At 47.9% G+C, this 27,535-nt stretch overlaps 1 protein-coding gene across 4 annotated transcripts in view; it reads right to left on the reverse strand.

The window, feature by feature from the left end:
- The window catches only part of TP53I11 (tumor protein p53 inducible protein 11), a 45,630-nt gene that overhangs the window by 5,472 nt on the left and 12,623 nt on the right, over positions 1-27,535 (reverse strand). For 2 of the 4 annotated variants that reach the window (XM_005302219.5, XM_065592801.1), the window contains exons 2-6: positions 10,679-10,842; positions 5,383-5,441; positions 3,503-3,551; positions 2,946-3,042; positions 689-790 (exon numbers count right to left, since the gene is read on the reverse strand). In XM_005302219.5, coding sequence (XP_005302276.1) covers positions 689-790; positions 2,946-3,042; positions 3,503-3,551; positions 5,383-5,441; positions 10,679-10,807 — 436 coding nt within the window. In that variant the 5' untranslated portion in view covers positions 10,808-10,842. Of the gene's footprint in view, positions 1-688; positions 791-2,945; positions 3,043-3,502; positions 3,552-5,382; positions 5,442-7,981; positions 8,043-10,678; positions 10,843-22,737; positions 22,947-27,535 lie in introns of those variants that run through there. The other 2 variants (XM_005302220.5, XM_065592802.1) reach the window with 2 other exon arrangements.

Raw genomic sequence — 27,535 nt, forward strand, 5'->3', positions numbered from 1 at the left:
TCTATAGGCAACCTGGGGAAGAGCTGACATGAGTCTGGAGGCTCTGGCAAGGAAGTCCCAGGTAGTTATTGGATTTATGTTGAACTGTTTGAAAGTTGTTGGTACAAATCAACAGTAGCCTGCAGAAAGGGCCTGAACAAATGCAGAGTGCGGTATTTAAACCCTTCTTGGTCTGATCAGGGATCCCACTGGCCTACAGCTCCTCTTGTGACTTTGTAGTGTTTTATGCCCTCTTTGCCCCCTTACTGCTCAGTTTGGGGATGACCACATGCGAAGCAAGGTGGCAGAGACTCAGCCCCACTGTGCCCAGGAGGGCTGGGTATTACAGTGATGGTCACTCCACAAGCGTCAGACTGCATTGACTACTTTGCCTCCTCTACCGTATCCTCGCTCTTCAGCCCTCTAACTGGGTAAGTTTCACTCACGCGGAACACCAGAGGCCCAATTATGGTTTCAGCTGCGCTACAGTAAGTCTAGATAATGCCACTAAATTCAGTAAGGGGACTCCAGATTTCCACCAGTGTAAATAAGAGCAGAATCTTTCCCCCAGTGAATGCCAATCAGTGCAAGTTATGCTGCTTTGCCATTTACAGCATTCCCTTCTTCCCAGGCAATCGTGTGGGGAAGGGATAGCCTATCACTTGACCAATCCCCTCTGCTTCCCTCCTGCCTCAGTAGAGCTACTCACCTAGGAACTGCACCCCAAAGTAACAGGCTTCTGTCAGCAGGGTCCAACGGATGATGACCTTCTCAGATGTGTACAGGGCATTCCACATGATAAGGGAGAGACCTGAGACAAGAACACATAGCAAAACTGCTTCACGGGCTGAGAGATGTGGCAGGGGAAAGGGGCAGCTCAGAGACCACTCTACGGGGAATCTCAGAAGTAACAACAACTAATTCATGGAGCTAACACTCATAGGCATGATAGAGCTGTGCTGGTGGAACTGAGTAATCTACTGTGGTGGCCCAAAGTTACAGATGGGGTTGCTGCAATATATTTGGATGGATCCACCTTCCAGGCTTGACACTGCTAGAGTGCCCCAGCCTGAATCCTGTAACCAAACTGGTCTCCTTCACACTTAGATAATATGGTAATGCATGCACTAGAAATGCAAACACTCCAAACGTGGTGGGATGGAGAAGGGACAAGAGCGACTCCTTGTGAACAAACCCAAGGTCAGGGAGGCAGTTTACTGGGACATACAGGACAGGGATAGCTCAGTGGTTTGAGCATTGGCCTGCTAAACCCAGGGTTATGAGTTCAATCCTTGAGGGGGCCATTTAGGGATCTGGGGCAAAAAATCTGTCTGGGGATTGGTCCTGCTTTGAGCAGGGGGTTGGACTAGATGGCCTCCTGAGGTCCCTTCCAACCGTGACATTCTATGACATCCCAGTATGGAAGAACCACCTGTAGCTCTGTGCTTACCACCCCACATGACTCACCAAGCTCCCAAAATCCAGCTCCCAAATACACCTCTACCCAGCTATAACACGGTCCTCGGGAGCCAAAAAAATCTTACCACATTATAGGTAAAACCGTGTTGTATTGAACTTGCTTTGATCTGCCAGAGCATGCAGCCTCCCTCCCCCCTGGAGCACTGCTTTACTGCGTTATATCTGAATTTGTGTTATATCGGGGTAGAGGTGTACGCTTATTACTGGAGCCGGCCTTTTGCCTTGCTTGGCTCGGAGTCATGTTCATGCCTTTCCCAGAAAGCACCACTGTTCAGCAGCCCTGGTACATAGAGAGCGAAGTCCTGTCCTGACCTTATATTGGAGGAGACAAAGGGAAACCAGAGGCCAACAAAAGGGGAGCTGTATCACAGAACTGGGGGTTTCCAAGAGCAGGCTGTGTGTACTGTGCTTCCATTCTGCACCACCAGGTGCTGCTACAGGCTAAGGAGAGGAGATGGGCAGTGGATAAGCAAAGAACGGGTTTTCCATATGTACCAGAACCCCTGATCCTGCTATCTACCAAGCACAGTACCCTTGGGTGATTCCTGCCACCATTAAAAGATAAGACCTTGCACTTGGACCCACTGTCATAAGCAGTCCCCTCACTCCAGCCATCACTCCCTCTGTACAGTATCCTCAGCATCCCAGTGACAGATTCAAAGAGTTAGCAGACCTTGTGGGCCTGGTCTGTGTATGTTTAGTGCTAGTGAAAGGCAGCAGGGCAAGCTTCTCCCCTCCCCACTACACACACCATCCTGGAAGTCTGAACTTCCATAAAACCAATTTATTCATAGTAATTCCCAAGAGAAATCTGCCGGCACTACATTTTCCCTAAGCCTCCCACCTTCAGCTCCTCCACCCTCCAGTTTTGCTGCCACCTCCTCCTCCCCACATGGCACTGAAAGGGCTGACTAGTGTTCTGAATCTTTCCAGGCTCACTAAGGCTGGAGGTGGCAGAACATGGAGCTGGGAGAGGCAGCCCTGCTTCCCCCAAAGATTCCAGCCTCAGAGGGACAAGGGAATTGCCACACTGGAACAGGCCAATGCCTTGCCTAGCCCAGTACCCCCATGTTCTGCATCAAGGCTAGATGCGTCATCTAGCCTGGTCTCCCCCACCCCCTCCTGTTGAACCAGTTCCTATCAATGGCCCTTCCAGTCTAATATTCCATTTCTGGCAGCTTGCAATCTCCTCCCCTCACACGGTGCAATACAATATTAGACAGTATGGAGGGAGGGTTTTTTTCCTGATCCTAGAGCTAGGAGGGAGATGGAACTTTTTGCAAAACAAAACAAAAAACAAAAAAACAAACCACTTGAAGAGGAATTTACCCTGACGTTGCCTGGCTCTGTCCTAACCCGATCTGAGGTTAGGTCTGGTACAGAGCTTTCCTTCCTCCTCCCCATTAGGATTCTTCACTCAGCTTCTCAACATCTCCCCTGTTAGTCCCATGGACTGAATCTCTAAGCTCAGTCTCAGCATTACTTACTGAGGAGGGCTCCTCCGTACAGCCTGATAGGAGTCTTGCTGTTGACGGATTCTTCTTCAAAGACGGCATCATAGAGCTGATCAGGGAAAGTGAGAGCCTAAAAGGAGCGGGAAGGAGACAGAGGGAATCTCAATTGCTCTACATGAGATCGGGTCACTTGAAGATAATAAAAGTAGAAGAGCAGCAGCTCCCCCTGGGTTGGAGAGTGCAGACTGTACACCAGGGGTGCTACATGTGTTTTGGGTCACTTGTGGGGGTGGGATTAGAGAGGAATAGCCTCCAGGATCTCCTCTGTGACTGAGACCCCTGCTGCCAACTCTGGTTTTATGAACCTGCTACTAGAGGCTGGGACTCAGGTGTTAGGAACTGTCAGGGAAGCTGTTGGTAAAACCCATTACAGAGAGACAGCTGATCACAGGCCAGGAAGAGACAGTGGCTGCAGCTTTTGGAGGGTAGTGACGACAGAATAATGCATAGGGCCATGGAGATTGCTAGGTCATGACTGCACTTTGGTAGCCCCAGGTTGGGCTCTTTCTGGGAATGGGTCTCCCACTTACCATGATGGCGACCCCAGAAAACATGATGGCAGAGACGAACTGCCAGACCCTGCATGGGAAGAAAAACAGATCAGAGGCACAGAGATTCCCCAAACCCTCACTCTTCCATCTGCCCAAGCAGGATGGCCCCAGGTATATATATCCCAGAGGACACCCCTGCCCAGGATATCAGGGAAGAGGGAATTCAGTTTGTGATCCTTTATGTGGATGGAGAGACTGTCTTTGAGTAGAAGCAGCCAGCATGGAATACAGATAACCACCAAGGGATTTCTTGGCTAGCTGGAACACAATCAGTTCGGGGCATCTGACTGAGGAAGCCTTTGCCATATACAAGTCAGCTGGGCATTTGGGCCTGATTGATTTCAGTGGTGCACAATGGAGCAGGGACAGGTCTCCTTTGGGCATCAGTGCGTAGGTTAATGGGCTGGGGTATTGCACATTCAGTTTTTCTCCTTTCAGCCACTCTTCTAGGCTTGTCTATAGTCACAAGGTTTGATTTAGTAGCCAATAAGGGCTGGGCACCCAACTGGACATTTCCATCAGCTACAGACCAGCCTAGAACCTCGGCACACCCAGCTTACCCCCAAACTCATCAGCTCATACAGCCCCACTATTTCCCTTTACTCACTCAAGATTCCACCCTGACACATTTGGCAAACCTCTCCTACAAGACACTGCACTTCCGCTTGTAGCCAACAGGCTGCATAGTCTCCCAAGTCCTTGTAGTCCCTTAGCTTGAAGGTAACTTGCTCACAGCTGCCTAAAAAAGTTTCTATGGCTTAAAAAAAAAAAAAAAAAAAAAAAAAAAAAAAAAAAAAACACCACCACACACAACCCTCTCATAACAGAGGCCCCAGCACACCTTGGGACACATAATTAGACTCAATTCATCCAGTCCACACCTGGGACACGGGCAGTATATAACTGTCTTGTGACAGAATTCCCAGGTCCAAAGCCAGCCCCGGAGGTTTCTCACCCCCTGAGAGTCACTCTCCCAGCGCTGGCTCAGCAACAGCTCAAAATGCAGGGTTTACCCCCTTGTATTGAAATGGTACTATATCCACATTCAGAGCTCAGAGATAACCACTGAGGCAGAGACCTAACGTAAGATCCCAGATGATGTTTAACGCCAGGGACTCTGTTCTAGAACACAGGGGAGACCCTCTTAGACACCATACAAGAGTGCGAGTCCTCACTCGACCCCCCCACCCCCATTACACAGATGAGTGACACCTATGCTCAGATCCTCAAAGGAATTTAGGTGCCTACCTCCTCTTGATTTCAATGGAAGTTAGATGCTTAGGTACCTTGGAGGATCTGCACTGCACAGGCGAGTGATACCTTCATACCACCACATAGCATACAACTGGGACAGGCCCATCAAAGAGGTAGGGATGTCACCATGCCTCACACAAGTGAGAGTCTCGCTACACAAGTGAGAAATCTGCTGTGCATACTGCAGAAGTGTAATACTCTACCCACCCAGCCCGCACAGGGGACACAACCCACCTACTGGCAAAGGGGAAATCACCCAGTAAACCCCCTACTGCACAGGAGACATCCACACACATACGGCATGGGTGAGGCACCTGTCCATGTTCAGGGTCATCCTGGGAGTGCCTGAACAGCCACCTGGGCTCAGCCCATCAGCACAGGTGCCCTGTTATAAGAAGTGTCTGCCTCCCTGACCATTGTATTGACAAGTAGCCCCAAGTGCACCCTTCTGTGGCTAGCAAGGCTAAGGAGGATGCAAGGCTGCAAATGGGAGTGGGGAGAAGGTAGCAGCCCATGTAAATATTTAGGCCCAAGACCTCCCTTAATGTCACCAGCCTCATCCCAACTGTACAGCCTGAGTGCTCAGACTCTCCATGGAAACTTACCTGAGCCCCAAGGGTTCCCGCACAGCAAATTTTATTTCATTTCCCAGGACTTGACTGATCTGAAATTCAAATGAGAACACATGGTGTCTGAACAGCCTGTCCCCACACTCCTGCAAACAATCTCAGTCAGCCTGAGGAGAGGACACACATCCAACCCTATGGGGGGAAATCTGATCTCTGGGTGGAATCTCTGCTCCCTCATCTAGATCTGTTGGCCCCCTTTGGCAAGTTCCCAAAGGGTCACTTGATTATTTGGAGCCCCACCCTCTAAGGAAACTCCCTCCTCCTCTCATTGAAATGAGGTGCACTCTTCCCCCCCCCCTCCTCTCTCCTCCCCCCCCCCCCCCCCCCCCATGGAGATCTCCTCTTATGGGTGGGAGGGAGCAGCTGTCTGTTTACAGAGATAGTAACTCCTGGCTGTGGAGAAATATGCATGGGGCCATGATTCTCCAAGATGTCCATTCTGTAGATGGATTCCTTCACTAGTAACAGACCCCCTCATGGATCCCACTCCCCTTGAAGTGTTCCATTCTGTAGACCACCAGGAAGCATCCTCTGACCACAGTTGAAGAGCCACTCTTCTAGAGGTATCCACAACCAGGTATAGGGTAGGGGGAGATGTACACCCTTAGGAGTTATGGATTAATGCAGGCAGACAAGACCCCCCCACACATTATCCCTATTCCCTCTGATTTCACAGCTTCACACTATCAGACTCTGGCTAACCCCAATAAAATAACATTCTCTCTATGTCCCAGGCAGGATGGGAGTGTAGCGGAGTGCAGAATGGCAGTAACTGTGCAGGCAAACATGACTAAGATGCCTCCATCTCACTCAAGGCTCCTCAGTCTTCCATACCATGCTCACCAAATTCCACCACTCACAAGCACACATCCTCAGATACATTCAAGAGCCCAATGGGCCAGTTCACATGAATTTCAAATGGGGTATCCTGACAATGGGTATGGCTGGTTTATGGATACTCCCAAACACCTGAGGAGCCAGTAGAAGTAAATGAGCACCAGCAGGAGACTGGAAGCAGGAAATGGGAGACGAGAGGCTGGTTACAGGTTGCGTAGTGAATCTCAGATGTGAGGCATTTAGTCCCTTCCACTCTCCTGGGGATATCGAACTGTCTCAGCTCTAGTGGGGGATCCTGCTGGCAGGCAGCTATTTAAAACACAGTTAAAATAAATGCATATCTCCATAGAGCCAAAGGTTACATTTCCTAAAGGAGATCTGTCAGATTGGTATCATCAGGTCCAACCGGCATGGCTCCAGGGCCTGAAGCAGAGGAGGGAGCCAAAGTTCAGTAGTTTTAGGTCAATAGATGTAGGGGAAGGAGAAAGCAAACCCAAAAGATTTCCATTTTGTTCCAGAGCTGATCAGGAGCCCAGCAAGGGATCATTTAGGAGATTAAAGGAGAATCACAGCAGAAAGGCCTCCCTGTAGGCACACAAGGCAACAGCAAAGGGGCACTATGCAGAGGAAAGAGAGACCTTTACCAAACAAATGAGAACAAAGGTGACACAGGCAGCCCTGAGTAGCTTCCTGCCTGTCTCCAGCCAGCATTGTCAGCTGGGGAGGAAAAAACAGCTGTGTTCCATTTGGTGTCATTTCCTGCATGTCGGGAAAGGCATGGGGGAGGCCCTCAGGGCCAGAGAGAGCTACTTACAGCTGAGACAAGTTTAGGCAAGTACTCTTTCCACACCCTCCAGGGCCAGACTAGTCCCAGGTGGTGTTCAGGGACAACTCTCAGCAGGATAATAATGTTCCCAGGGAAGACTAGGCCAAGGTGGCCTGCCTTGTGCTCTTCTGGAAGTTATCTGGGTTTTTTTTTTTTTATTAAACAAAACACAAGACTCCATTCATCCATTTGCAACCCAATCCTCCATGGGCACCAGGAGCGTCTTATAAATAATTGCACCAATTTCTGAGGTATCTGCATCAGATTATGCCAAGTGAATTGACTGGCTGTGCTGTCCGCATAAAGCACAAGCTCAGAGTCACCTAATGGGTGCCCTCACAATAAAATTCCAGCAGTGGTTTAATAGTTTAAAGACAGCGTTCATATCTATTAATGTGAAAGCAGTTTACAGCCAGCCGTAGCACATCAGAAGAGCATAGTGCACGGTGCTTAAATTGCTGCTTTATTCTTGCCATGATAGTCCATCTCCATGATTTATAGAAATCTGAGGAAAACGACAGCTGCAGCAGTCTCCAGCAAAAGGGTTCTAGAAATTAAAGTAGAGGTGGAAGGGGCTCCAAGAGTGAGAGATCAGTGATCCCCTTCCCATTATAGTCCAGCTGGCTGTCAGATATCAAGTCTCAATTAGCATTTTGGGCACATCTCACCCCCTGGTCAAGACTATCTTTTCCTTTTACATGCATAGATTTGTTTTCAGCCCCAGACAAACTTAATTACACATCTCTGCGCCAGACACACCAAGGCATCAGACGTTTTTTGTAAATACCCAATTCCAAGGGATCTTTTCCTGTACAGGTTCCCACCCAAGGAAGTGTTGCCATTCTGCCTCAAGCGTTGACAAATGCCCATTTCCTTCCTTGCTACGTCTCACAATGATTCCAAAATACTTACTTTGAATTCAACTGGCAAAATTAGAATCAGGAACTGGCTTTGATGGGCTGCGTGAGTCAATCCAATTCAGCTTTTCCAAAACAGAGGGTCATTTGTGAAGTTCAGAGCTGGGTTGAACTGTGAACACGCCCAAAGGTTTGGGTGTGTTTGTATCTGGGGTTTGATTTGCACCTGCCTCTCACATTAATGAGCCTCAGCTGAGCAAGTCTGGACAGATATGACCAACTGGACAGGCCTTCCCTAGTCCCAACATTTTGAAAGTGATTTAGATAAAGGATCCAAGTAGAATTAAAAGTGGATAATGATCTATGAAAGTGACCTGATACTGTATGTCTTTTTCATCTCTAACTCCTAAGACTATGGGCCAGATACTCGACCACAACTAAGTCCCCTTTGTGCAGCTCCAGTGACACTCCTAAAGGGGCAAGTTGGGGGTTCTTCTAATGGAGGGGAAGCTGCTAGTGATATAAGGTTACCCAACACCCCTTGACTTCCCCTCCATATATGTGGCATTCCAGGGCAGGCCTAGAAAGTGACAGAGGTGAGAAGGGGTGGGCGATGAGTGTACTGCTCTGTCAATCCTGGACCAATGTTATGAGCCCTAGGGGGACCATTCCTGTGGCTGCTCCGATTTATGTTGGGCTGATTCAGCCCCATATGGCCCTGATATTGGGGAGGTATCTTAAAGCCACCTGTGTCTCCCACACTCAGCTGCACCCAGCATGAGCTCAACTGAGGATCAAGCCCCATGACTAATTCCTTCAAGCGACTGTCAATCCCTGCTCTTCAATGTCTTGCAGTCTCTAGCATTTGCAATTCCCTGTCAAAAGCTTCTATGTTACTGCCCTTACACAGGCACTGCTGACTATGGAGAACTCTTGTTTCTGTATCTCTGTATGAGCAATACAATGTGCGTGTGTGTGTGCGCATGAGAGAGAGAGATGGTGACAGACAAAAAGAAAGATGAAGCTCTGTGTGTCAGCATGAGCGTGAGGAGGGGTGGGGGGGGGAAATGGATGGATGTTTGTGTCTGACTGTGTTCTCAAAGAGAATATAAACCACCCACAAAGTTATGTATATTCCCAAATTTATAAAGCATCATCTCTAATAAGGTGAGAATAGCAGCTTGAAACTCCAGGCCCTGCCACCCCCAGAGGCCTGGCAATTCCACCCACGGCTGCGATTCTGCTGTATGCCACACCAGATGTAGCTGCATCTCAGTTGCAAAACATTTCCTGACGGGCTTACTGCACCAAAGGACAGTGAAAGAGTCAAATGGTCACTGAGTCCCCCATCCACCCACCCACCACATCACTGGATGTGGGTTCCAGTGATTATTATGTTGCAAAGATAATATGCTGTGGTGATTTGGGTGATGGGCTATTCTAAATCTTGCAGCGAAGCAGATGGTAGGATTTCAGGGATCCCAGCCTAATTTTTAATCTGTCCTCTGCTTTTCCCCCGACATCTCTATTTCCCCTTTTCTCTTACCCTGAGCACATTTTCCCATTTCCCCTCCCCTATACACACTTCTGTTGTCTTCCTCTTTCCTGCCCTCTTCATGTATCTTACTCCCTCCTTCCCCCCCCCCCCAAAAAAAAATCACATTTCAGGTTGCTTCATTGATATGCTGTTATTTTACATTCACAAAAGTTTCTAGAAATAGGCATCCCTTTTGCTTAGTCCCTTCCCACAGGACAGGGACCAAGCCCCACTATCCAAACCAATCTTCTTCTCAGCTCAACTTGCATTGGCTAGAGAAGTCTGAGCCAGGGCCAGCGCAACCCATTAGGCCACCTAGGTGGTCGCCTAGGGCGCTACAATTGGGGGGGGGGGGGGAGGGGGGCGGTGACCACGGCGGTATTTCGGCGGCGGGACCTTCCACTGCCTAGAGTGGCAGAAAAGCTGGTGGCGCTCCTGGTCTGAGCCTCAGAGTCCAAATCCCAATCCAGAATTTTGGTTTGGCCCATCCTGGAGACAGGCCCAAGCTGCATGGTTCACATTTGAATTTCCCCAAAGCTCAGGGTGTTTGGATGTGGAGGATTTTTCTTTGGGTTCCTCCCTACTACCCACTTGTTTTTAATCTCAGGCAGAGGAAGGGAGAGCTGTCGGCTGAGCCTCATCCCATTATCTATCTGATCTTTGCTATTTCTTGTTTTTTTGACCACTCCTCTGCAGTGAAATGTCTGAAAAGGTTACTAAATTTAGCTGCATGCCACAAGAGAATCCTGATGCAGAGCATCTCCCAACTTCTGATCTCCATAGGTCTCCCTGCAAGTCTTTATTACAGACCATTGCAAACATCTATCCTGCCCCAAAGAACATGGAGTTCAAAGATGGATTGCCAACTTGTTCCCCTACTGCTCTTTCCTCTTTTCCTTCCCCATCAATAGCAGTTTGGCTCAAGTAAAAACAACATGTTTAAGCCTCATGCACTGCCTGGAACCAGTTTTCCCTTCTTTGTGCTGAGAGAGGTCAATGAGGGGCACAATGGGGGAGGGCGGTGCAAGTTCCCCAGTTCTCACTCTCCTCAGGGACACCCAACGTCTGACCCATTGTAAGAGGCTCTTTCAATCCCCCTTTTCCCTGCTGTGGGGCAGATAAGAACACCACGCCTGCTGTCTGTTTAGGACCATCCAAGTTCCCATACACCCAGAATAGTGTTACGGTATCAGTGTGCATGGAGGTGGTTCTTACCTTAGACCTATGAACTTCCCCATCATCATCTTCCCCTCCAACTCCCAAGATCTTCCGTGTCTTGAGTCGGCTCACCAGGTCCGTCTGGCTATGCTTCTTCATTAGAGGTGGGGGTTGCTTGGTTGCCATGGTGACTCACGAGCAGTTGCTGGCTTTGGAAGAAACTGAAAGGACAGAGGAAGTCAAAAGTGCTGACAAAGAGCATCTCTCATAGGATTGGACCCCTTATGAGGGACTAAGCATCCTCCCATTAAAGGTGCTGGAGACACTTAGCAGGATTGGGCCCAAAAATAGTTGGGTGTCTTCCGTGGACAAGAGTGGGGCCTTGCTGTTCTCATGACAGGTGAGGCTAGATTTGTCCACAACTAGACAGAGGAGCCTTAGTTCATTTTGAACCAATGAAGAGCATTTCTACCTATTTGTTACCGCTGTACCCATTTGAAAGAAAGCACCAGAGCTCAAAGAAAGGGAGGTTCTGTGACTTTAACATAGTTACTTTAGGGTTGGTGACAGTGCCAGACTGACAGTCTTGGGGACTGATGCCCCAGAACAAGTCAAGTACAGGCAGCAACACTGCAAAATGGCTTCCCCTCTAATTCCCTGACCAGGAGCAACTCCTTCTAGAGCCCAAGGAAGTTCCATCACTATGATCGATTCACCTGTTGGCCTCTCTGCCATGTCTGTGTGCAAGGAGCACCACGTGGCCTATTATGTGGGTAGATTTTTTTAATGTGAACACATGACCCCACAGGAACAGAGACCCATCACCATTTCACACTGGTAACCTCCAGGGAGCTGTCCATTAAGGAGTTCCAGACAAGAGAACATTAGCAGCCGCATCCCCAGAGTTCCCTTCCTCTCTAACTGCATCAAAGACCCAAGGAAATTCTGTCCACAGAGAATAAATTCTACATTTTGAGTTTCCTCAGAAGCCACAAAAGTGGCTCAAAAACCATAGAAGAAACCTGCAGCATAAACATTCTTTTGATGGCTGCTCCAATTAAACCTCTGCTCTGTGTGCTTTTATCTTCCTAATTATAGTGGGTGGAAGAGCTTTGTTATCAGCTGGGAGCCTGTCTTCTCTCCAGATGACAGAAGGAGGGGGAGCCCAGCCAATCCAAAACCTTCTGTTGGACTAGCTGGTACTAAGTGCTCTTAAAGAGAGGCTGCCTGCCGCTTCACTCATCTGACCCCTCTGGACTGATCATGAATAGACCACATTAGCAAGGTCCTGGGTATATCAGTCTCCTCTGAGATCTCACCATGAGGGCTGATGGCATAAATGAAGGACTATCTTTCTGTGATTTCTGAGGGGATCCCAGTGAGAGAATCTGTAAAGAGGATGGTAATGCAGAAAGCAGGGGTGCCTGAGCTTTAAGTGTCCATGGGGAGATGTGACAGACAGCTCTGGCAATGTGACAGAGACCCTAGGACTTCACTTATCTGCTCTCTGATACAAGTTTTCAGCTACCCTCATCTTCAACAGACATGTAAGGTAAAGTCTATAGGGGCTAAAGGTCCCAGGATGCAGTGCTCCATCTGGGTCTGTGTAGCACTGCATGCTAGGATGGATGGTATCTTCCAGCTGTTCTTCTATATTAAAAATGAGGACAGCCCTGAAAAACTACAGGGGTGCATTTGGCCTGTGAGCCTCACTTAGTCCATCCCGATATAAAGTGATGTCCAAGGCAGACTGAAATCAGGAGTTTAGCATCTTCTCACAACATTTCCCAACCTAGAGGACATTAAATTACTCTAGGGGAGCAGTTGGGTGTGAAGAAAGCTGTGCGGCCCCATTTATTTACTTGCAGCATGGGGCAAATGGCAAGTAGCTCCTTGACAGCCATTCACCTTCCCCTCCTGCTTCTGCAGCGGGTCCTAATGTAGCCCATCCTTGGGAACAACTCGTGTAAAGGGCCACTGTACACCAATCATCTTTCCTTGGTTGAACTGAGTCCCACAGGCGCACAGTCCCATAAAGCACTAGAGACATTAACACCCCACCTCCCCCCCCTAAAAACCCCACAAGACTGGGAGAGAGTCACAGAGATGGCAAGGGCTGCTCCAACTGAAGATTGCTTGGCACCTTCTCAGATCAGACAGACCCTGTCTTGCGTTCCTTCATTCCCTCTTGGCTTGGTCTAAAAACAAATATTTTTTTTTGAGCAGGCATGGGACTGTAATCTGGCAAGTCCCTCGCTCAGGCCAGATTTTCCCATAGTGGTTCCATGCACGTGGACTCTGTGCTAGGGTATGTCTACACTGCAACTGGGAGGTATGGTTCCCAGAGTGGTTAGACAGACATGCTAGCTTGAGCACAGCTAGCATACTAAAAACAGCAGCGTGGCTATGCAGGCCCGGGTGTCGGCTCAAGCTAGCCACCCAAGCATGTACCCGGGGGTCAGGTGGGTTTGGACTCTGCCAGCTAGCCCAAGTGGTCACAACCACACTGCTCTTTTAAGTGTGTTCGCTTCAGCAAAGCTAGTGTCTGTCTACCCCTGTTGGGGCCTGTTGTGGAGACATAACCCTAGTGTCAAAAAAGGGACAGGGCTTGGGATGAAATGTGTTCGCTGAGGGAAGCTATTCTGGTGTGAGGTGTGGAGAAAGCACTTCAATTGTTTTCACTTCATGCTAAGCACAGAGTAAGCATTCACTGGGTAAGTTAGCACAGTAACATGATCATGCTATTGCAGGTTGTCATGCCCTACAACCGCGCTGGTGCCGTATCTGGCCATGACAAGCAGTATACAGCACCACAGCTCACTGGGCTGCTCCATGCTTTATAGAGTTAAAGGGGTTTGCTCAGTTCAGCCCAAAGCTGCACCAAGATTCAGGTACCTTCATACGGCCAGGTGGCTGTACATGGATGCAGGAGTTTGTTAGTGGCCATTGAGCTGTTTTACACATCTCCAGTGTTTGAACCTAGAGAAACTGACCTGCAAGCAGGAAGCTGAGCAAAGGTAGATTGATAGCCCCTGGACTGGAAGTGGACTTATGGAAGGGATTGGAGGACCATCATGTCTTGATTGTGGCAATTGTCAGTGTCACCTCAGGGGAGCAGTACACACTAAACAGCTACCTGGGGGTCTGCCCTAGAGCTCAGCAAGTGGTGGTTACCTTGCCATATAGCACTGCTGGCATACAGATGTGGGAATGCAGAGCATGTTAAGGGGAAACCCATGGCTGAGCCTGAGCTAAGTGTGTAGTGAAGAAAGCCATCAGCTGAATGGTATTCTCTAGCAAGGCCTATGCTGGTGTCAGAACAAGAGCTGACACTGTTGCTCTGGTCTCCGAATTTCCTAAGATTGCCAACTATTTCCATGACACAAACCCACAGGATCCTAGGACAAAGGTCATGGCCGACTCCTGTACTCAAAGGAATTAATGAAATGGCTCTGACCAGACTCTTAGAATTCTTTCCATCTAAACAGTTCTGCTGTTTATTTTCTTGCAAAAGTGTCTGGAAAAGTACAATCCCAGGTTTTTGAGTTGTTGACTTGAGTCCAGCTCCCTTCCATCATCCTTGGAAATAGCTGCAGTACAGCCAACTGCAGCTGCCAGAACCTACAGAGATTTAGCTAGTGAGGAGATGGATATGGAAATAAGGATGCAGCCCCTTTTCCACACTGGAGCCAGGGCCAGCTCCAGGGTTTTGGCCGCCCCACGCAGCCAAAAAAATAAAAATAAAAAGCCGTGATCATGATCGGCGGCGGCGGCAATTCGGCGGGAGGTCCTTCACTCCGAGTGGGAGTGAGGGACCGTCCGCCGAATTGCCGCCGAATAGCTGGACCTGCCGCCCCTCTCCAGAGTGGCCGCCCCAAGCACCTGCTTGGCAAGCTGGTGCCTGGAGCCAGCCCTGACTGGAGCACAAGCCAGGCAGGTTAAAGCTAGAGACTAGGGAAGCAGTTCGGAGCAATTAACTCAATTTTGCCCCCATATCAGATGCAAATTTTCCCACACAAAATCCGAACTAAATCTGTGCCCAAAACTTGAGCTGACCCCAAAACCTCAAGTCTGACCCCAAACTAGTCCTCCAAAATCAAAGCCAAGGCTCCAGAAAGCTTGGCAAACATTTTTATTGTTCCCTCCCCCACACAGTTTCTGCTACCTCTACTTCCTGGCTGGACACTGAAGCACAATAGTTTGCTCTCATGGATTTCCACATTGGCTGGAATCAGGAAGCACCTGAGATTCCATTGGAAGGCCTCTTATCATGCTAGTCCTCTTTTCTGATCAAAGGCACTTGGCTCAGGCTAAAAGTGTCTGGGCTGTCAGATGCTTCTCTTGCCCAAGGGGAAATCTCAGGGCTGTTCAATGTTTATTCAGTGATGGATGAAATGAGGCAGGGAGAGAAAGCAAGAGACTGAATTAGAAAGTCAAGACTCAGGGATGTGGCTGGCTCGTGAAGAGCAACCACACATGGACTGGCTCAGTCTGAAGTGTCCCATGTTACTGGGGCTAAAGCCTGAATCTTCACTTGACTTCTCCCTGAAACCTTCCCTCATAGTACTTGTCTGACAAGGCCAAACTGCCTCCTGGAAGGAAGAATGAGGCCATGGCTTATTGAGGATGGGCTGGATGCCAGAATCACTGGCACTGACTAATTAATGGCTGTTAACATTAATGTTAAGTGCCTAATTCCAGCTCCCCAAAGCAAAAGGAATCCAGAGTTGTGGTTTCTGCTCTGGGTCCCATTGCCCTTAGGATATGGCTGGGAATAGCAGAGAAAAGGGTCAGGCAGAGCCCTATGGTCCAGCCTCTGAAACTGGGTATTGCTCTCCTCTGCAGAAGCAGAGTTGCACATTTAGCTGCAGGGCTGGAATATTCATCTCCTTCAATGTTTCCTGGGGTGTGGGGGGAGAAAAGTGGGGAAACTTGCTAAGAGACTATACCTGCCACAAGGAGAGGAATTGATCCTAAGTAGCAGCATCCCCTGGCTTCCAAACTGGGGCTCATTGGTTGTAGTGGGGGAAGGGATACATGGCTTGGGAGATTCACTCCACACAGCATCTCACCATACCACACTGGGGATATATCACAAAGAAATAATGCTGATCCTGCCTCCTGCTCTATTCTTCTTTCGGGCCAGAGGCTTCTGGTTTGTATTTTTTTTTTTTTTAAATAAAGTGAGGGAGGATATTTGTCACCACGTTGCCTCCAGGGGGTAATGGACAAGTCAGAGAAAGGAAGGGTGGTAGGACTACAATGGCTATGGGGACTGAACATGCGATACGGAGCCTTTTGTCTCTCTAGAGCACCAGTTCCACTCTGACCAAAGGCCAACTGTGACCAAAATTCACTCCCATCTGATGGCTGATCAATGGCCTCGGTGAAATGAGTTGCTGGGTCTCAGTCCAATTCTTAGTGGATGGCCTTGGCTACACTTGGCAATTTGCAGCGCTGCCGCGGCAGCGCTGTGAAGCGCGAGTGTAGTCGCGCCGCCAGCGCTGTGAGAGCTCCACCTCTCCGAGGGGAATAGCTTGCAGCGCTGCGAGCGAGCGTGCAGTGCTGCAGGCACCGATTACACTGGCGCTTTACAGCACTGCACTCGGGGGAGGGGGGTGTTTTCACACCCCTGAGCGCAGCAAGTTGCAGCGCTGTACAGTGCCAGTGTAGCCAAGGCTGATGTTTGCTCACATCAGCCTCAGTATTACCCTGAGGCTGCTCTAAGGTATGCCAGGGACTGGCCAAATGCCAAGACAACACTAGAGTGGGCAGGTGGAATGTAAAGGTTACTTCAGGCCAGTTCTGTGCCTAGACCCCAAACACAGCTTTGGTCCTGTGCCTCATGATCCTTATCTGGAAAAAATTTCCACCTCCCAGAGGAGGTGGGGTGTGTGTGTGTCACACACTGCAACGGCTGCTCCAATTGAAGATTGCTTAGCACCTTCTCAGATCCGACTTGATCAGCTGGCAAGAGCAAACAGGACAAATGGCTTTTTTTTTTTTAAACCACACACACAAGTGGGGTGTGGAGGAATGAGCAGGGGGTGAATGGCAATGCCAGCTCCGCCATGGGGAGAGGGGGGAGAAGGCAGGGCTCCAGCGAGCAGCAACGCCAGCCCCATGAGGGGATGGGGGGGGGGAAGAGAATGCTTGGATGAGCAGCTCGGGCCAGCCCCACAGTGTGTCCTGTTTTGCCTTTGGGAAAGATGGTCACCCTAGTCTAATGCCACCCCTGCACCCCTCTTGCCTGCTCTACTTCTTCCTCCCAGCCTAATTGCCCCTTCCAGCATTCACTCAGCCAAGCTCTGGAACTGAAGAGGCAAATCTATTATGAAGGAGACTGAAGCTTGAACATGTGAGGGTCTTGGAAGCCAAATCTGTACTCAGACCACACAGGCTTGGAGGGTGTATATTGAATGATGTAGCGATAAGAAGTGCCAAATTGATAGCTAAAGTCCTCTGTTTAGTCACAGAACAGGTACACATCAGGCAGCAGCAGGACAAACTTCCCCCTTAAACCTAAACACAGTCAGTCATTCTCCCTCCCCCTCAGCCCCCAGGCATTACTGGGAAGGCACAATTCTAGGAATGAGAGGGACATTGAGTCTCCAAGGCACATTCAGCCTTGACCTAATGAAACCATCAAGTATTGAGGTAACGCCAGGACATCTGGGGCCTCCTTGGTCCTGCTACATTGCCTTGATGTCCCTTTGTCTCAGCAGCATGTCAAAGTCAGTTCCAAAATCCCCCTCTCCCTCTGCATGAGCCCACCACATCTCCCAGAGCTCATTCATAGCACTATTAGAAAGGCTGCAGAGCTTCCCGTGTCCCGTTTTCCCACAAGACCCCCACAGTAACACCTCCCCAGTGTTACCCACGTATCTCATAACATTTCCACTAAGGGCTACAATGACATGACATGCATTTGAGCCAGGATCTCTAGAGGAGCATTATTAATCCATCTTGTCCCCAATTTCTCCTATCTGGCATACCCAGGCTGGGCAAAGCAGGATTTTTATCTGGATCTGGTGTTGGCAAATCAGCATGGGAAATCTGAACACAGTGAACATCCCATTAGTAAAAGGCTGCCTGGGAACTGCTGCATGCTCATTATGTGCTTTTATAAAGCACTTGACAAATATTAACTAATTAATCCTCAGCGCACCCCCTGGAGGTAAGGACTTCTTATCCCATTTTACAGATGGGGAAACTGAAGCATAGAGAAGCAAAGTTACTTGCTTTAAGGTCACACCCTGAGTCAGAGCTAGAGCTGAAATTAAGACTAAGTTGTACTGACTCCTAGCCCTATGGTCAGTCCACTAGACCCTGGACCATATGCTTTGTGTTTCTACTTGCCTTTACCATTTGTGCACTAAATCTTCACTCAGCCCATCTGAAGCATCTCAACAGCATGATAAAAAACTTCCCTGACACAGCAAAGGAATATAAAAGATGCCCAAATGCAAAGCCATTTCTCCCTGGTACAAAGCCAGCACTGCATTCTGTCTACAAATAGCTCAAAGAGAAGAACAGACAACCCCCCTTTTATTTCTTTGAGGGCTAGCAACATCATGTTGCCATTGGAAGGTAGATCAGCTTCATTTTTATTTTAAGCTGGGGAACTGGATGAATCAGGGGAATGGAATATGGATCCTTTAGCTTCTAGATTGTCAGCAAAGAACTGACTCATCAGCAGTCACCAAGTTGTCAGGTGGCTGCTCAGTGGCCTCTGAATCGAGCTTGGTAGTCTCAGTCTGATACCTAGGGGACAGCAAGAGAGGGTCCTGTGGCACCTTTAAGACTAACAGAAGTATTGGAGCATAAGCTTCCGTGGGTGAATGCCCACTTCATCATTCACCCACGAAAGCTTATGCTCCAATACTTCTGTTAGTCTTAAAGGTGCCACAGGACTGTTGCTTTTTACAGATTCAGACTAACACGGCTCCCCCTCTGATACTAGGGGACAGGTTTCTCTGTCCCAAGGAGCACTACCTGGTCCCCTTCTTGACGGTTTCAGCGAAGGGGCCAGGAGTCTGAACTCTGTTCTCTCAGTGCTTGAGAGGGCCCTTCTCCAGTGTGCTATTTTCATTTGATACACTTCAGCTAGTCTCTTTCAAAGATTCTGCAATGGGCACGCTTCTGGTACCTGGATACCCTGGTGATGGGCAGATTAGACAGATCGATGAGATAATGGAGAGAGAGAGATCTGTCACAAACATGTTGGAATTAGTATTTCAGAACTACAGGCTATGTGATCATTTCTTTTTCATTGTGATTTACTGTCTTAGAGGTACTCCCAGGTCCTTCGTCAGGGATCAGCCTCAACACACCCAAGTCAACTGCCTACCATCTCTATACAAAGAAAGCTACCATATGGCATTCCCACTCATGGCGAGGGAACATGGATGGGGATAGAGAGATTTCCTCAATCTGTAATGAAGATGTGCAAGGTAGATTCTCCCAAATGGTGCAATCACACCCTGCACAGCAGCTGTATTACACTTGGCTCACATAAATGGGACTAACGCCCACAGCTTTTCTTTTGCTGCCTCTTCTTGTAAGGCCTCACAGACAGTAATTAACTTGTCCAGCTCCTCCGCTGCCGTCCCCAGGCTCTGGCTGTCCCTTCTCTAGTGTATAGCAACCATGGGAATTGCCAAGTTTAGGGCAGGTTGCTCTACACACTGAAGGCTATTCAGCATGGCTATGCTGGCTTCAAAAAGGGACCGAATGGGCTTGGAAGCACAGGGTGACCAAAGGCAAGTTTGGGGGAGAGATGCAGGATTAGGGTTTATTATACGCTAATAACAAGATGTATTGTAAAGAGGAAAGGGGATGGATCACTGATAACTGTCCTGCTCTGTTCATTCCCTCTAAAGCACCTGGCATTGGCACGGTCAGAAAAATGGATACTGGCCTGACCTACTGTGGCTGTTCTTATCATTAAAAAGATTTTAGGCCACAGCAAACATGTGTCAGGTATTTATATGTTCCCCCCAACCCCTTTACCATATTACTTGAGTGCCTCACAGTCGTTCGTGTATTTATCCTCACAGCATCCCTAGGAGATAGCACTTCCCTATTATATCATTTTACAGACAGGGAACTGAGACAGAGACACTACATGCCTTTCCCACACTCACACAGGAAGTGGATTTGGGTCTCCTAAACCCCAGGCTAATGCCCTAACCACCATCTCTCTCTGGCATGGCAATCCACTGGAGATGCCAGGGAAACAGTCAGTCCCAAATCCCCACTCTGATTTGAGCTAACCCCTCTCCCTAGTTTCTTTGGCTGGATCTTCACTGCAAAAAAGGTTTGGTGGGGGGGGTGGGGGGGTTGATTTTACAGCAGGATGGCTAATGTAGGCTGGCGATCCCACCTTAAAATCCTAGTGGAGACAAGGCCTGGGTTGTTTTTACCATACGGTAGTGAGGTGAACTCAGCACTCTACCTCTGCCTAGTTTACATAGCAGTGAAATTACAGGACTGTGTTGCCACTAAGAGTTACAATGGGATAGCCAATCTGCACTAGTTATCCCCGGGTAGAGCAGCACCTTTTTTAGGAAAAGACGACAAACCTTAAGTGGCAACTTAAATATGTTGCAGTGGATGGGACTGAGAGATCTGAGCTGAGGTTTCCCTCCTATCTATTGAGTGCTCTGCCTTCAGCGAACCAAGCCAGGGGATCACTTACTATGCACCCCCACAGGTGTGCCCTGTGGCCCAGTTGCAGCACATGGAACAGCACACTGTGGACAATTGCGTAGCTGTTCCTGGGATTCATGCTTTTTTAACTGCATACCCTGGCTAAGAGGGGCCACTCTTTCCAAGCTGTCTCTGCAGGCGAGCATGTCCCAGATAGGGTGACCAGACAGCAAGTGTGAAAAATCAGGACGGGGGTGGAAGGGGGGGGGTAATAGGAGCCTATATAAGAAAGACCCAAAAATTGGGACTGTCCCTATAAAATCAATAAAGAGTCCTGTGGCACCTTATAGACCAACAGATAGATGTATTGGAGCATAAGCTTTCAGGACATCTGGTCACCCTAGTCCCAGAGGTCTAGAGAAATGAAATCAGATCCAGTTTGAACAGGACCAGTCTTTAGGGGTTGGGGAAATAACTAACTCAAACATTACAGGACTCTATAGTGTGACTGCAGTGGTAGTACAGGTTCAGTCTGCAATTCACATACAGCAAGAGAACTGGAGACATAGCATTTCTCTTCTGTATCACAGGCCGGGCATATGGCATTCTTCTCCCACAGTGACAACAGGCCTTTGAATGGAGGAAGGAACCAGCATGATGCAGTCAAGAATCTCTCGTGCCAGAGAGTCAAGGTGGGTGAGGTAATGTCTTATTGGACCAACTTCTGTTGGTGAGTGAGACAAACTTTCCAGCTACACAGAGCTCTTCTTCAGGCCCTGACAGAAGGTCATTCCCTACAGTGGTGTAGGCCAGGGGTTCTCAAACTTCATTGCACCACAACTACCTTTGACAACAAAAATTACTATAGGACCCCAGGAGGAGGGAACAAAGCTGAAGCCGGAGCCCTGCCACACCAGCCGCAGCTCAAGGGGCTTCAGCCCTGGGTGGGGTGGGGGCTGTAGCCTGAGCCCCACCGCCCATGGTGGAAGGCCTTGGGCTCTGGTGGGTGGTGGGGCTTGGACTTCAGCTTTGGCCCCAGGAAGTGGGGCTTGGGCTTTGGCCCCGAACCCTAGCAAGTCTGACACCAGCCCTGGCAACCCCATTAAAACAGGATCGTAACCCACTTTGGGGACCTGACCCAGAGTTTGAGAAGCGCTGGTGCAGGCAGTACTGTGTACAATGGGTGACTCACAGGGAGAGAACTGGAGTGGTTTGTGTCTTTTCTAAGAGCATACTGGAAGAAGCTGCTAGTTAAATCCCAATAAGGAAAGTGATAGGTCTTCATTCTTTGGCGTGCTTTGTAAGAGGAAGCTCCTCTTAAGGCACAATCTGGTGGGCATCAAGTCAAACTTTCATTGGGGCTCAAGCAGCACAAAGTAACAGCTAGCATGGAGCCCTGTTATTGTCAGGTAAGCACTAGAGGGTCTGTATAAAGTAGGAACTGTTGTCATCTCTCCAAGAAGTTTTAGAAAAATAAAATGTAAGGTGCTTCTCCTCACTTCTGAAGTCACCTCTCCTCTCCCCTTACACCCTCCTTTCCATGCAGCCTCCTAGCTATGATTTCAGCCAGCACTCAGCACCAGGACACACCGTTCCCTGCACAACTTGCACTCTCACCTAACATCCCTTCTCCCCCACACACCACCCATGCTCCCCACAGATCCTTTGCTCTACCCGCTTTCCTTGAGCTCCTTTCACTCCCCACAGAGTCTTTCCTGTGCTCATGCTCCCCAGTAGAGTTACATGGTCATTTGCACATGTCATCGCTTTATAATTTGCTGCAAAAAATCCCCTACAGGAGGAAAGCAGTAGAAAAAATGAATGCATCATCATTGCTATTATTAGCAAAGCCAATGCACACCCCCATCGCCTTAGAAAAAGCGCAGGGGAACTTTGCAGAGACAGTGCTGTAGTGAGGTTGCCCTAATTTGCACACTTGTTGCAAGGGGCCTTAGGAGGTGCAAAATTGCTGGGGCACAGAACCACCCAACTACTCCCCCTCCTAGCATTCTTCCTGAATGCCCCCCCCCCTCCTATGGGGCCATAGCCCAAGCAGGTATTGCCTTGTGTCTCCCTCCAAACAGCTGGGGGTGGGGGGAAGGAGAGAAGGAGAGAGAAAAGAGGAAGGAAGGAAAGTGAAAGCAATTAGAGGAATGGGGTTAGGGCTGGGGAACAAGATAGGGCCAAGAACACTGCAGAAATGGAAGGGGCATAGGGGGGATATAGGGAGAACATCCTATCTACACATCTCTAGCTGACATCAATTTCAGGCTGTGAAAGGGTTTTGAGAGAGACAAATTCAATTTTTAAAAAGCCATGGGAAGGAATTTCCCCACAGAATACAAATCCCCAACAGTCTGTCCTGGCACTTACTGGAAAAGATTGCCAAAGCCCCAAGTTCAGGGAGTCACCTCCTTTTTCTCTAGAGGGGAAGCTATTTGATCGCAATGTTATTGCTTGCTTGCCTCTTTGTAGTCTTGCTCCCTTAGCTCCAAGCTGGGTATTTCAAATCCATTTTCCTTGTTGCAGCAGCTGGGAGATGTGTCCTGGCTCAGGGATTTGATCTTCCAGGGGTTTCAGCTTTCTTATGAGGAGAGCCAGGAAGTTTCCTTCTGATTCTTTCTTACACTTAGCATGAAAAACTTTTCAACTTCTGATTTGTTTTTTTTTCCCCCTTCAAAAAAAGGTGTTTAGTTTCCCCAATAGGAGTTAAAAAGCTGTCAATTTTATTAGTGTCCTTAAATATGAGCTATAATTAAACACAGCACCCACGCTGCTACATGGCTGATAATTGCCACCTGCAATGATATGACAAGCCTTCCAAAGATAGGAAAGGCATCTGTGTCCTATCTTGAATAAACACTTTGTTGCATCTTATATCAGCTTTGCTGAACATGGTATGTGGCACACTGCACATGCTGTGTCATAGGTTGCAAGTGCTCTACCACATACACACATGCAGTCACATAACACATGCTGTCCAGACATTTCATACAGTTTAGTCAGTGTGTACATTTTACCACATCTTACTCATGCTGACACACGCCATGACTCATTATTAATGCTCAGTCACGCTTGACAATATACATGCACATGCAATCACATACACCATACATGCTCTGCCACAATAACTTGCTTTTCAGAAAGACTGCCTGACTGCCCCTTGCTACGGCCGAGTGTTTTAACTGTTTTATAAAGTACGCAAGATGCAGTCTGCCAATTCAGCGGCTCCAATTTCTAAGCATTATTTTCATAAGACACTCAATTCCCTTCCATTTCTTCCTCCGATAACATGGTACCTCTTAGCACCGAGCCCACTGCAGCAATCCATCAGCAAGGAACTACTGTAGATCTGATGAGTCAAACTGCATTGCCAGTTTCAAAGTAGCTCTAGAATCTGGAGCATCACTTTAATAATTGATTGGACTGCCATGCCAAACAGCACAGGGATAACTGCCTCTCTTGATCCATCAGGCTTGGACTGGGAACTCATATATGGACTGTAAGTCTCCAGAGTTGCTAACAGACGATGATATGGAGAGACAGGTGGGATACAAGCTTCCCTCATGCAAAAATGCATTTAAAATGTACTTCTCTCCAGATACACTGAGTGGTAATTAGATGACTCAGGTGTCATTAGCAGAATGCTCCAAGCAACAGTGTTCCCCAGGGTACTAGGGAGGGGAGGAAGAGGGGAGAAAATATAATGGATTTTTCACTGCACATGCTCTTCTCCTTTAAGAGCACTAAAAGAGCATGGGATGTGTTCCTCTTTCATTGGTTTCCCACCTAGCCCTGCTGTGTGTTCCTAGAGTACATTCCTGGAATCTCAATAGAAATCTCCTGCAGGACAGGTGATATGTTAAGTAACATCACACACAAAGCACCACACATGTCTTACAGGATAAGAAGATTTTTAAAAGGGCCAGGACTGTAATCCATCAAAATTCACTGAGAGGGTCCTTTCAGTTCTGCAGAAGAATCGAATATTGTCCAACATTTTGTTGTTTCTCACTTGAGGGAATACATAGGGTCAAATTCAAAGGAATAGCAGGGCAAGATACCCATCACAGGTATCTTTAAGGAGAGTTGGGCTCAGCCTCACCTGTGATAGATCAGCTACACTCCCATCCTCCCAAACTGATCCTGACCAGCTGAGGATTAGATGGTCTGGATCAATTATTGGGTGCAGCTGGGAAGGAGTTGGGTGATGTCCCTAAAAGGCTGGGAGAACTGACTGGCCTTGAAAGGAGAGGCTAGTTAGAGAGAAGAAGAGGCAGACAGAGATACAGTCTAGGGGAAGAAGCCTTGAGGGTCAGTAGGCTGGGAGGCAGGGCTTTGTAGAAAATGGGGAAGAATTCTGCAGACAACTGAGCCCAGGAAGGGTAGTAGAATTTGTTTCCTTGTTTTGGACTTTGGGGGAGAGAGACACTTAAGAAGAGCCCAGGTGGACTGGAAGACCTTGTGTTTGTTACCTGTAACTTGTCCAAAAGTAATGATGTCAAACATTAGTTCTACCACCTTCTAGCATACCCAACAAGCAACATGGCTGGAAGACCAAGTCACCCTTCCTGGCCACTAAGGCTTGAAGGTGGAATGGGGTGCAGTTGCTGCAGTAGCAGGTCTTGCCTGAGAGGATGATTCCAGAATGGTGAGTCCTGTCACAATAACCTTCTAAAAAATTAGATAGAAAAAGTCTGAAACAGGGTATTAACAATATTGTAGCTGTTTGGGTCATTATTGGAAAAGGTTGAGAATCATTTTACAGTTGGTAGCCTCAAACCTCATTTGCTTTTGCCTTCTGTGACCTGAAAACAATCCAGTTTTCTTTCTTGAATTTATATCCCAGAATCCTTTATGCCCCATTTCCTAGAGTACTTTGTAGTGTTTCAATTAAAAAAAAAGTGCAGAGGGCTCAGTTCATTGAGCCATATGTGATAAGTCTGCATATACAAATTGATAATTTCACAAAGTATAATTGATGCATCCTTATGAAGCTTTGACTAGTATATCCAGCTATAGCCATAGTCTAATTATCACTGGCTTGCAACATTCAGAAAGCTTTCTGATTGTGAAGGAAGGCTAGAAAAAAAAATTCTGATCTACCCTGGGGTCATGACCAACACTGAGAACAGTTGCTTTAGAATACTGTAGTGTCACTTAAAGGTATTCTCAGCTTCACACTCTTTAAATGTGTCATTCTCCCATTTTTCTACCTCTAAATGGAAAGAGCTCTAGTGATATTTACAAAGGCTTGCCACTTCATAAACATTGAATTGTGATCCTCACTCTCCCATGTGTGGCCAAGTGTATGTTCTGGCCCCAAAAAATTGGGTACCGGGAGTAAGAGTTTAACCAAAATGTTAAAAGTGTCAAGCTTGGTTGCCCTTTTAGGCCTCAAAGCCACAGGTCCATAGTGATTTTGCATTCCATCACTTAAAGGCTCTCAACCTTTCCAGTCTACTGTACCCTTTCTGGAGTCTGATTTGTCTTGCATACCGCCACATTTCACCTGACTTAAGCTACTTGCTTACAAAAATCAGACAAATATAAGTGTCACAGCACACTATTACTGAAAAATTGCTCTCTCATTTTTACCATACAAAATAAATTGATTGGGATATAAATCCTGTATTTGTATTTCAGTGTATTGTATATAGAGCAGTATAAACAAGTAATCATTTGTATGAAATTTTAGTTTGTAATGACTTTGCTAGTGCTTTTTATGTAGCTTGTTGTAAAACTAGGCAAATATCTAGACAAGTTGATGTAAACCCTGGAAGACCTCTGAGTACCCCCAGGGGCACACATACCCCTGGTTGAGAACTACTGACTTAAAAGTCCTAGCCAGATGTCCAGCAGCCTTGTGGCTTATCCCACTGTTGAGCAGAAAATACCCCCTTCAATGAAATAAAATTTTGTAGCCTTAATAGGTCCTGAGATTAGACCTTAAAAAAAAGGTCATGTCTGTTATCCATCGGAAACTCACTTGTATTAATGAGGGTGCATCCATCCCAGATTAGTGTCAATAAAAATCATGTATATGATGTATAGGAGATGGCCCTCAGTCCCCTGGTTTGAATCCAAATCAAGCCTTTCCTTAAATTCAGGGGGTATTTGAATGTGTGGGTTTAATTCTGGCCCATTTCTAATTACACATCCTAGCATTTAGATGCTGTACTATGGTGAAAGCATATTGGAGATTGTAAGCTGATATGGGCTGAATTGTGGCTATATAACTAAGAGTGAGATCTATCCCCTGATATGGCCCCTCAGTGTGGAAGACTGACTGGCATCAGCTTTTTGTTCCTGGCCCTATTAATTCCTCTGCATGCCAGGTTGTTTTTTTTTGAGGGGGGGGGGGGCGCGCAGAGGGGTTGGTCACCTGCAGTGTGGTAACATGCTCTTACCTCCTCCCTAGACCACTCAACAGTATTAACCACCAGTCATCACTCAACTACAGTTCTGAGGCTGATCACTCCCTTGTGGCTTTTTATGCACAAACATGTCACTTATATATATACACACACACAGCTACCCTCCACAAGCTGTTCTGTAGAAAGCAGTGTGGAGGCAGCAGACTGACAACTACTGTCTGAGGACTGGGACCAGAAGGTGTAACTCAGTTTCTCCTCCCCACCAAACACACCCACCCACATCACTGCACCTGGTCTGTAGCCTGTCCCCAGCTGGTGAAATCACCATCACATTTTTCTGACACCATCATGGTTTCTATGGCAACAGGCTGATGCTAGAAATGTCAGATTTGAAACTTGCTTGAGAGAGCCCAATGAGGGAGGATGGATTCCAGGGTGGGGGGGGGGCGGGAAGAGAGGACTTCTGATGGTGCAGAGAGAGCACTTCAATAAATTCACAAGCTCAAGGAAGCAAAATGAAGTGAAACTATTCGAAAGCAGTTTCTAGTCTATCCATCCTTTTATTTGGGTTCTATGGGGGATGGGGAAGGGAGAAGGGGACTCAGCAGAACATAGTCCTGCAATATCCAATAGATCAGCAGAGTGTGACATGCAGTCATGCTCCCTGAGGCCTTTTGAATGGACTAGTATTTTTACAAAGACACACAGTGTTTAGTGGATAGAGCAGGGCACTTGGAGACAGGAGACCTGGGTTCTATTTCTAGCTCTGCCATGGACTTGCCATGGATAAAACACAGCCTCCCCATGCCTCAATTTCCCCACCTTTAAATTGGAGATAATGCTATTGATTTGGCTCCCATGGGTGCTGATAAGATTAAAGATCTAA

This window comes from Chrysemys picta, chromosome 4, assembly GCF_011386835.1.
Source record: "Chrysemys picta bellii isolate R12L10 chromosome 4, ASM1138683v2, whole genome shotgun sequence".
Classification (NCBI taxonomy): domain Eukaryota; kingdom Metazoa; phylum Chordata; order Testudines; family Emydidae; genus Chrysemys; species Chrysemys picta.